At 39.7% G+C, this 12147-nt stretch overlaps 1 protein-coding gene across 1 annotated transcript in view; it reads left to right on the top strand.

Moving 5' to 3' along the window:
- The window catches only part of LOC130549679 (fucolectin-like), a 16601-nt gene extending 5162 nt beyond the window's left edge, over positions 1-11439 (top strand). The window contains exons 2-5 of the mRNA XM_057326982.1: positions 8358-8640; positions 8727-8866; positions 9238-9329; positions 11199-11439. Coding sequence (XP_057182965.1) covers positions 8358-8640; positions 8727-8866; positions 9238-9329; positions 11199-11318 — 635 coding nt within the window. The 3' untranslated portion in view covers positions 11319-11439. The remainder of the gene's footprint in view (positions 1-8357; positions 8641-8726; positions 8867-9237; positions 9330-11198) is intronic.
- Positions 11440-12147: the final 708 nt, after the last annotated feature.

The following is a 12147-nucleotide window of genomic DNA, read 5'->3' as shown; positions in this document are numbered from 1 at the left end:
CTCGATAGGCCACAACATTTAGACGGGGGCCTCGATAGGCTACAACATTTAGACAGGGGCCTCGATAGGCTACAACATTTAGACGGGGGCCTCGATAGGCCACAACATTTAGACGGGGGCCTCGATAGGCTACAACATTGAGACGGGGGGCCTCGATAGGCCACGACATTGAGACGGGGGCCTCGATAGGCCACGACATTTAGACGGGGGCCTCGATAGGCTACAACATTTAGACGGGGGCCTCGATAGGCCACGACATTTAGACGGGGGTCTCGATAGGCCACGACATTTAGACGGGGGTCTCGATAGGCCACGACATTTAGACGGGGGCCTCGATAGGCTACAACATTTAGACGGGGGCCTCGTTAGGCCACGACATTGAGACAGGGCCTCGATAGGCCACGACATTTAGACGGGGGCCTCAATAGGCCACTACATTGAGACAGATGCCTTGATAGGCAGCAACATTGAGACGAAGGCCTCGATAGGCCACAACATTGAGACAGAGGCCTCGATAGGCCACGACATTGAGACAGAGGCCTCGATAGGCCACGACATTGAGACAGAGGCCTCGATAGGCCACGACATGAAGACAGAGGCCACGATAGGCCATGACATGGAGACTGAGGCGTCGGTAGGCCCTATTTGAGAATATGATCGCATGGTAATAAATGAGAAGTAAGACACCACCACCAGTATATGCATGAAAAAGAAAATACCTTGATTGAGACTTGATAGAGCTTTCTGATCGTCGAGGATGATTTTGGAGTCAGGTCTTATGTAGGATTCAAATGTTGTGGAAGACCATCTGCCCGTCAACTTGACTGCCGTTGAAACCCCTCATTCGGATACGGTTGCCAATAGAGGACTGCTCGAAATATCCCGTGGATATTATAATCACAATAGGCCACTACGTAGGACAAAGGCCTCGACAGGCCGTAGCAGTGACGAAAGCCTCGATAGGCAGTGAGGTGTGAGGAAGGCCTCGATAGGCTGTACAGTGACGAAAGCCTCGATAGGCCACAACATAGAGACAAAGGCGTCGATAGGCCACAACATAGAGACAAAGGCGTCGATAGGCCACAACAATAGACTAAGGCTTTGAGGGCCATGACATGAAGATGGAGCTTCGATATCTGCATGCGGAAGACTGCAGTGACTAGTAATAGAACGTGATCGAAGAGTAATGAATGAGAAAATGAGACACCACCAGTAGATGCATGAAAATACTTGATACATGATAATCATAAAATCCGCCGAATCATGAGTGAAGCTTCATAATACCATGATACTCAAGTATAAAGAGCGCTTCATCGTGTGTATAAAATTGGCAGGAGTGAAAGAATCGGGGAGAAACAAAAAAAAGAGACATTGTGTGTAAGCGAGAAAACCGTAAAGGTGATATGGTAGTTAATAGAGGACTGTTCGAAATATCCCGTGGAGATTAAACCACAATAGGCCACTACGTAGGACAAAGGCCTCAATAGTCTGCAATGAAGATGTTAAGGCCTCGATAGCCACGATGTAGTAACGAAAGCCTCTATAAGCCGCGACATGAAATGAAGGCTGCGATAGACCAGACAAAAAAACAAAGGCCTCGATAGGCGCAACGATAAACGAAGGCCTTTAAGGCCACAGCATGGAGATGAAGCTGCGATACCCACATACGAAACTAGCTGGAAGAGGTTGCAGACTGGGATCAATTGTCACGATCGACACGCTGACCAATAAATAAATGCAATACATGCAGCATCTTGCATATACACTTAGATATGCCATTTGAGAGCTTTTAAACACGGCTGTTGAATGAAACGCCTGCCATGCACTATGAGGTTTGAGTGACGAAGTGTATTAGACGAACCAGAAAAATTTGGGGAGAGCTGAAAGGATCGCAGCTGAGTAGCAAATAGCCGTGTAGTCACGAATATCATATGTAACATCCTTAAATCACGACTGAACGGAGCGCGTGAATATCGGCTGCTTCAACTGCGAACGCAAACAAAGGGTAGGTGGCGATCTTTTATACTCCAAGTGTTAGCTGATGATTGGTTAGGTGATGATTGGTTAGGTCTATACGTAGTAAGTGACGTAAGATTGAGTCTTCCCGGCAGAACTAGCGCTGAAGCTTCATTTATTAGAAATAATGTTTCTGTAGTCCAGTATATAATATATTCTTATATTTAAAATATTTTTACAAAACGCAACAAAATGCTTTCAAAAATACTGTAGCCTACCTACTTATTACCTGTTTAAATCCATGGGTACTGTATTAAAACCATGGTTTGCCTATAGTAATCAATACACACAAAAAAAACATGTTTACTACACTTCTACCACAAAAAATGTGGTCAGTTTTCGTAAGACTACAGATAATAGACAAACTATTTAACTGCATAAACCGTTTTATTTGCACGACAAAGGTCTAAAAGGCATTAAAATAATAAATAATTAAAAGTTACAGACAGAGACTTTTTTTTCACAATATACAGCATTGATAATGCAAACATTCTTACAAAAAAATACATAAATTACGACAAAAACGAGATATTCTAAACGTAAGACAAGAAATATGTTATTGACGAGACACACGGATCATCTACATTTAAAATAAAGCTTTAAAAGCGGCGTTCCTGGAATATACCGTAAACCACTCAGTATGTGAGCATCAGAATCTAAACGGTGGCTGGCTTGACCGTGTATTTTAAAACATCGGCTGGCTTGACCGCAGTTCTCTGCCCGACATCTACAACAGGCGATACAAAGCCAGAGTTGTCAAAATCACTAAAGACCCTGCAAATTCTCTTTTCTGTCTACTGCAGTCTGGTTTCCGCAGTTGGTTGGCCAAAACAGAGAGGCTCAAGAAGAGCTTTTTCCCCAGGCCATTAGACTCCTTAATATGGACTAGTGCTGTCAATCGATTAAAAAAAATAATCGGATTAATCACACATTTTTTCTGTGATTAATCACGATTAATCGCACACAACTATTATATTTTAAAATATACTTTTACATTTTAATAATTTCACATTTAATCTTCAAATTGATGTAGAAACAACATATTTCTTTAACAGCATCATTTTATGAAAGCTAGCATTATGATATTAGTACTGTAACTGATGTCTCTGTTAAATTGATTATTTTAACATGAATTATAGCCATTCAACAGTATAATTGAGAGCTCATGTAGGAAACATACAGGAATTGAAGGACACTTTACAGTCTTTAATGCTAAATTATAAATTAAATGCAGAAGAATTCTCATTAAAGCTATAAAATCACATTGATTTCTTCTTTTATTTTGTTCTTTGATTAACATTAGTGACAGGAGTCACAGCAGCACGTTTAAGAGCGCGGCCCCTTTAAGAGCTGTCTCAGTACGCAGATCTGACCGTCACCGCACTCCCATTTTCACAACACTTTGCATTCATTTAGATTTTATTTTACACTTTGAAGTCTGTGCTTAAGAAAATGCTAGACAAAACGGGCTTTTGACATAATCTTGTGTGGTTTTATCCATTCAAGCACGAAAGAGAACTTAACACGGATGCGCTGTCTGACAGAGATTCACCGACGCAGCCCTTAGCATGACTGTTACACCAGACTGGACCTCGCGTTGCATTTTGCCGCGTCCCACAGTTTAGAAGCTGTCTATCTCCATTGAACGCGTCAAAGCAACTGTTTCAAATCGCGCTTAAGTGGTTTAAAAGCCTGTACACGAATAAGAGCGTGATTACATAATGTAACGCTAGACAAAGGATGTCAAAACAAACGGATGCTGCGTTAATTGCGATAAATATTTTCTCACGCGTTAATTTGAAAAAATATAATCGCATGCGTTAACGCGATTAACGTTGACAGCCCTATTATTTACACATGCCAACTGGCTGCTGCATGTTGAGTGATAACTGCACTTATGAGGACTATGAACACATGAACTTCATCTCCAGATTGCTCTGAAGTTTATTTCAGATCATTTTACTATGAGCAACACACTAAAAATAGCACCTTCCGACGACCTGCTCTAAAATAAAAGTCCTGGTTAACCAAGTATTTATGTGGACAATTATATTACTATTTAAAGAAAAAAAAAAAGACGGAGCTGCCAGTACAAATCAATCACATGATAGTTTGGATCATTTAGTAATTTGACCACATTACACGCATAAATGTCTTTAACATGTTGATAATCCATTAAACGAGATCCACATGAGGGAGAGATTATTGTTATTTTCCTTTGTATATTTATTTCTTCAAATTTTCCTATATTCCACTCTGTCTTCGGAGTGTACAAATGAACATTTCATGCAAGTTGTACCTTTACAACGTGTAGGGAGACAGTCTTTACTTGTGCAGTATGTTTAAATGTATGATGCAGCGCATGTGATGACATCGGTTAATCGAATGTTGATTAATAATCGTAATCGAATCTATGAGACAGTGACGATGCCATGGGACTTCCTGAAAAAATAATGGTAAAAGAAAAAACACCCAATTAAAATGACATTGGCGCCTCGACAGTTTAATGCACTGCGTTTGAATTGTGAAGTAGTACTGTGAACGGATCATTATCTGGTATTATGTTTGCTTCACTGGCCTACGGCTGCAAATAAAACTCATTGTTACAAATATGGTAGAACAATAACTTCAACTACCAAAGATGCGTTTCTCGATAATCTGCCCGAATTGTCTCAAATCATGAGAAATAACGTTGAAGATCTTGACATTACCACTGAAAATTTTAATTCCACCTTCTCGGTAACGCTAGACAAAGTTGCTCCACTACGTTTAAAGAAGATTAAAAATGGCAGCCCCACACCGTGGTATAATGAACACACTCAGGCTCTAAAGAAAGCGGCCCGAAAAATGGAGCGCAACTTTAAGAAAACTAAATTAGAGGTATTTCGTACAGCATGGAAGGATAGTATTCGAAAATACAGGAAAGCCCTAAAAACTTCTAGATCCGCCTACTTTTCATCACTAATAGAAGAAAACCAGCACAACCCTAGGTTTTTATTTAACACGGTGGCTAAATTAACAAAAAATAAATCGTCAGTGACTTCTGATCCTGTATATCAGCATAGCAGTGATGAATTTATGAACTACTTCACATATAAAATCCAAGATATTAGAGAAAAAATTATAACAATGCAATCAGAAGTGAAACCCGCTGAACAAACTAACTACAGCGCCCTTAAGGAGAAAATGCAATTATTTTATACCGTAGATCAAGATGAGCTGTCTAAAATTATTAGATCATCTAAATCAACAACATGCATACTAGACCCTATACCTACAAATCTACTGAAAGAGATGCTCCCAGAAATTATAGATCCTCTTCTTGGTATTATTAACTCATCTCTGACATTAGGACATGTGCCTAAAGCATATAAGGTGGCTGTTATAAGGCCCCTTGTCAAAAAACCCCAACTCGACCCTAGAGAACTAAGGAACTACAGGCCTATATCGAATCTACCTTTCATATCTAAAGTTCTGGAAAAAGTAGTTTCAACTCAATTATGCTCCTTCCTCCAAAGGAATGACATCAATGAAGAATTCCAGTCTGGATTTAGAGCATGTCACAGTACAGAGACTGCTTTGATCAGAGTTACAAATGATCTGCTATTGGCGTCTGACCGAGGTTGTATCTCGTTATTGGTGCTGCTAGACCTTAGTGCTGCATTCGATACCATTGACCACAGCACACTCCTACATAGACTCGAAAATTATGTCGGCATTAAGGGAATAGCTTTGAAATGGTTTAAATCTTATTTATCCGACCGTTTTCAATTTGTAGCAATAAACAATGAGGTGTCACGCAAATCGCAAGTCCAGTACGGTGTACCACAGGGCTCAGTCTTAGGGCCTCTGCTCTTCGCATTATACATGCTACCTCTAGGAGATATAATAAAGCGACACGGAGTTAGCTTTCACTGTTATGCTGATGATACTCAACTTTATATTTCCTCGAAGCCTCATGAAACACAGCAGTTCCATCGAATAATGGAATGCATAGTCGATATAAAAAACTGGATGAGTAACAACTTTTTATTACTGAACTCGGACAAAACGGAAGTGTTACTTATTGGACCGAAAACTGCTATAAGTAACAACCAAGAATACTGTTTAACTATTGACGGATGTTCCATAAAACCCTCGTCGTCAGCAAAGAATCTTGGCGTTCTATTCGATAGTAATCTGTCATTTGAGAGCCACGTCGCCAACACCTGTAAAATTGCGTTTTTCCATCTTAAGAATATATCTAAACTACGTCATATGCTGTCAATCTCAGATGCAGAGAAGTTAATTCATGCATTCATGACATCAAGACTAGATTACTGTAATGCACTGTTAGGTGGTTGCCCTGCAGGCTTATTACAAAAACTCCAATTGGTCCAAAACGCGGCAGCTCGAGTTCTTACACGTACAAAAAAGTATGAACATATTAGCCCGGTTCTGTCAACCTTGCACTGGTTACCTATAAAGCATCGCGTTAACTTTAAAATCTTGCTTATTACCTATAAAGCCTTACATGGTTTAGCTCCTCAGTACTTGAATGAACTCCTTTTGTATTACAGTCCTTCACGTGCATTACGCTCTCAGGCGTCCTGTCAGTTGGTAATACCTAGAATTTCAAAATCAAGTGCAGGTGGTAGATCCTTTTCCTATCTAGCGCCTAAACTTTGGAATAGTCTTCCCTGCACTGTCCGGGAGGCAGACACACTCTGTCAGTTTAAATCTAGACTAAAGACGCATCTTTTTAATCTTGCATACACTACTCTTCCATAATATAAATCTTCTGAGGGTTTAGGCTGCATTAGTTAGATCAACCGGAACCAAAAACACAACTGATGTACTTGTTGCATCAAAGAGTACAGAACAGTACTCTACTCTCAGCCAGTCTTGTCTCATTGTTCCAAGGTTACCACAGCGAGCAGGATGCAGTTCATGGCCTGACCTGATGGTAGAGCGGAGAATGGGAAGTGGGGACCTGACAAGAGCTGAGATGATAGAGCTGGATAAAGAAGGACGCGGTCTCTTGACATGTCTTCACCACAAAATTTCAAATGCTATTAGATTATTAATGATAATCTTAAACTATAATTTATTTTATTATTAAGTTTATTTATTTTATTTAGCCTTGTTGTGCAAGTTCTCTGGAGCTTGTGCAGAGGCAGCAGCTTTTGCCAGAGGGGAACTGGAATCCCCTGGTTGGGCCTGGGTTCTCCTGAGGTTTTTTTTCTCGATTAGAGTTTTGGGTTCCTCGCCACCGTTTGCATACTGTTTTTGCACTATCTGCCTGACCGGGGGGGCTGCTTTAGAATCTTAAAGTTTTACTTAATTAATATTGCATATAGGAATTTATTATCTGTTATATTTGACCTGTGCTTCTCTCTCCTTTATCCTAAATGTGTGCTCTCACTGAGCGTGTGTGTGTGTGCGTACTTGTCTGTGTACGTACGTGTGTGTGTTGTGTGTGTGTGCGTGCGCATCCGTGTGTGTGTGTGTCTCTGTGTCTGTGTGTGTTGGTGTGTGTGCGTGTTCTGTGTGTGGAGTGTTTTGTGTGTGGGTGTGTCTGTCTTCTGTGTTTTCAACCTTTTCTTGTTTTTGCAGGTACAACTTTGATTGTTTTGCTTATAGTCAATGTGTCTCATGTACAGCTGCTTTGTAACAATGAAAATTGTAAAAGCGCTATATAAATAAAGTTGAGTTGAGTTGAGTTGAACCACATGACTTATTCTTGTAATTTCATTCATTGGTGCAAGTTAGCCAAACTAGCTGTCAGTCAAGTATCGTTGGTGTTCAGACATGTACCAAGGCTAATAACTTTTGGCAGATGTTACGGTGATCATCGCTATTATCTGGTCCAATTTCAAACCGTTTTTTCTTCCTGCTGTGTGCGCACATCTAAAATTGAAGTAGCTAAATACTTTCTTAATCTCTTAAATTATTTGTTAGATTTGAAACCTGTTGTGTTATTTGCGCTACTAAATGTTGTACTTACACTTATTATATATATATATATATTTATTTATTATGTATATATATTGGAAACAGTAAAGATGTTTATTATGGCCATGGACCAAGTGGTTTATTGTTCTGCATGATCATTCTGCAGCGGTTGCCACACAGTTTAAATGGCACCTTTACACTTTCACACAACAAACATTCTAAATTAGAAACATCTTCTATATGTTTTCTTCTATAGAACATCTTACATCTCAGGGATGTTTTGCAGAGCAAACAAAAAAATCATGTTGCAGATGTGAATGCAGACATCAAATACATTTTGGTGAAAGACTAGACACAATGCTTTTAACCGTTACACGTCTCTTTCTTTCTCTCTCTCATCTTTTTAGGAAATGTGGCATTAGATGGAGTGGCAACACAATCCACAACATTAGAAAACTGGTCTGCTGACAGAGGAATCGATGGAGATCGAGGTCTCCTGCAGCAGTATAGCGGGTGCGCTGCAACGGCTCCTGGGAATAGTAACCCACGGTGGAGACTGGATCTGCGTGACGTGTACCGTGTGAACAGAGTCGTCATCACAAACAGATTTGACTGCTGTACAGACCGAGTAAACGGAGCAGAGATTCGCATCGGAAACTCTCTGGAGAACAACGGCAACAACAATCCCCTGTGAGAATCACAATCATGAAAGATTCATCATCACATCTCACGTGAACGTCCTTTATGTATGTCTCTCTCTCTCTCTCTCTCTTTAGATGTGCTGTCATTCTTGGTATCCCAGCAGGTCAGTCCTTTACCTACTCGTGTGGTGGAATGGTGGGACATTATGTGAATGTTTTCCGTCCTGGAAATGAAGAGATTCTTACTCTGTGTGAGGTGGAGGTCTATGTTGAAGGTATGTCAGTTGTACGCTTTCCAACATATAGAGGGTATGTCGGGGCACGCTCCCCTGGGTGGCAAAACACCCAGCAAAATGGCTGAGGAGAATAGGAGAAACAAAGAAACCAGGACTAAAACACGCAATTATTTACTGAAATTACAAGCAGTTGGACTGTGGACGATGGTGATCTTTGTGGCTTCCCTACGATTTACAAAGGAATCAGGTGTTCCTGAAATGTTGCGCAGAATTGCGTTTCCTGATATTGTAAGCAGTCATTTTGCTGAGTGTTTTGCCACCCATGGGGGGCGCCCTCTATAATAAAGTCTTTACATCAAATATTTTTGTTAACAAGAGACAGGGATGAGTGCTGATCATTTTTGTTTCAGACATCTGTAAACAGAGAGCTGCTGTAAGGATGCGGTTCAGCTCTAGAGAGGATTTGACTGACTTTACAGTAAGAGAAAACATCCTTCAACAGGTGAGAACAGAAACAAATAACAAACTTATTTCAAATAATTACCAATAAAATACACCTGAAGAACAGGGTAGGAGATAGTTGTCTGCATTTCCTTTTTAAAACACGTTAAGATTCTACAAATAATTGTATTTATATAATCAAATAAAGCATAGCTAAGTAATCTAATTTAATGTTTAAAATATTTAATGTTTAAATTAATTTGATATGTTTTCTCATTGTGGAAATTATTTTTTTATCTTTTCTTGTGCTGCAGGGCAGAACACAGCTCGTTCACACAAATCAAATAGTCTGCTTTCCGTTTACAGTTACAGCAGTAACATATTTATTTTCAATTTGGTAAAAATAATACACTATTGCAATATAAATAATGGGAAATATTGCGATGTTCTTAAAGATTTGCTTAAAAAATAAGCATGATAAATAAAGCGTGACTTTTTACAGTTTCCTATAGATAATTAATAATTGTACAAGTCTCAAGATTAAACGCTTTTGTACTTCACAAATTCCGATTTTGTGTAGATGTCATATTACCCTAACACAATGGTTTTCAAACTGAGGGCCGTGGCCCCTTGGGGGGCCCCAAAATGGATCCAGGGGGCCACAGATTTTATGGCATTTTATGAAATATAGAAATGTATTATACATTTCATGCAATTGCCAAAAGAATTAATGTTTCAGGAATTGTATAACTGAATATACTTTGGTTTTAATTAAAATTCTTAGTTTAAGATTGTGTTTTTATTTGGTGGGGCCGCAAAGCGACGCACTCTACACAAATGGGGCCTTACAATGAAAAGGTTTGAGAACCACTGCCCTAACATACAATTTTGGAAAGTTGGAAAAGTGGAGTGGCACCTCAATGTATTTATAATGTTTAAAGTCCAGAGGTCTCATTCGAAGGCTGCTACGTCATCGAGGCTGTCCCGTTTCATAAAACCAGGTAGGACTCTCCGGAGGCAGCCTTCAAATGCGACCTTCTTTGACAGGAATTCGGAGGACACATGAGCTGTATCCTTCGTTGCTAGAGATAACCCACAATTCTTTGCGTCGGCCAACATCTGTTATTTGAATAAACGGCAACAGCTGCATATTCAATCAAATATGTGGTGTTTAAATGTTAACAGTTTACAATTTGTGTCACGTTTTTTTCATCTTAGCAGGCATATGTAGTAAATAGGTTTACAAGTGTTTAGGGATTTTTTTACTTTTTGAAACTGTAAGGCAAAAATAGTATATTTGTTTAACTCTCTTGGCATTGTTCAGGGTAGAAAGTAACCAACTTTGTACCTCTTAAAATCATGTAGAAATCATTTTAATTAATTTGACAGGTGTGTGAGTGCAACGTGTTGTCATAGCAACGTGGTACTTCCTGTTTCCTTTTCTGCCATTATGTCCTACGAAGGACCTCTCGTTTAATTCTAAATTGAGGTTCCTCCATATACCGCATCCTTTAGAGGATGATACCTCTGGAGGACACAAGGACGCAGACTTATGAAAAGTGGATCCTTTTTTCTGTACGGATGGGGCCCGGAAAAAAGTTCTTGCATATGGGCCCGAACCTGACTTGCTACGCCACTGCCATGGATTATCTACTGCCATTGGTGTCACCAAGGACTGTGTGTTTTATTTTATGTGATAAACGTTTTGCCCGCATTTGAGTCTCCGCCTCAGTGAGTCCTGACAATTTTGAATCTCAAAAGTCAAAGTGTTTTAATTTAGGTTCAAGTAAAGTTTAACACGAATTGAAAACAGTACTAATAGTAAAGCAATTACATCTACAGTAAATTACTGGCCAAACCACTGCAAAACTACACCAAAGTATTACAGTGTATGTTTCATGTGTGGATTGAAATCTTTGATGAATTTTAGCTGCAGTCTGCTCTGGCATCACACATCTCTGATTTTAATCTGACCTGGACACAACTACCTGAGAAAGAGAAGAACAGACGGGGAATATGGGCAAGTACACAGACTTTAACAACAACTTGACTGATCAACAGAGAAAAAACTCTTTACATTTACGCATTTGGCAGATGCTTTTATCCAAATCGAGATACATTGCATTATACCATACATTTTTCATGTGAACTGCAGAAAACACATCCATACAATAGGCCTCATTTATCAATCTAACGTAGAAACGAGCGCAGATCCGTGCGCAGAATTCGTCTTACGACAGGGTTTACGTGTGATGCATCAAACATTCGTTAGCCCGCCAACCTCATCGTACGAATGATCGTACCTTGATAAATGCGGCGGCTGAAATCGGTCGTAATTTACATCACACATCAATTACATCACGCCCCTATAAATTCAGGGTGTAGACGCCTCGCCCCTAGATTTTGCGACATAAATTTAAACAAAAGTTACATTAACGTGTTAATGTAAAAATTAATGTAGATATAATTTACTGATAATTTTAGGGCGCAATTATAGAATAATGTTTATATGTAAATGTTTTTATACAGTTTTCTTCATTTAGGTGAAGAAAAAAGTGGTCTGTGGCGGAAGAGACAGATGCATGTTTCTAAGCAGGATAAAGGTTTAAAATCTAATGCTGCTGATCTTGCATTTCAGGCTGCTTAAATCAAGCGCACACAGTTTTATGTTTGCTTCATTTATTTTTTCTCTTTCAGATCTGTCAGAGGCAGATTTGACAGAAACCAGCCCCCACAAACCGGCCTGGCACCTGCCACACAAAGCCAGACAACCTCGAGCTGTGACCCAGTGCGCTTCCACCCCATCGAAAATCGCAGATCGCACAAATAAAAAACATCACAGCATGCGTGTGTAGCCGGTCTAGAGCTACCCCTCTGCG

Source organism: Triplophysa rosa, unplaced genomic scaffold (genome assembly GCF_024868665.1).
Source record: "Triplophysa rosa unplaced genomic scaffold, Trosa_1v2 scaffold148_ERROPOS969806, whole genome shotgun sequence".
In the NCBI taxonomy this organism is placed as follows: domain Eukaryota; kingdom Metazoa; phylum Chordata; class Actinopteri; order Cypriniformes; family Nemacheilidae; genus Triplophysa; species Triplophysa rosa.
This window is presented reverse-complemented; position numbering and strand designations above follow the sequence as displayed.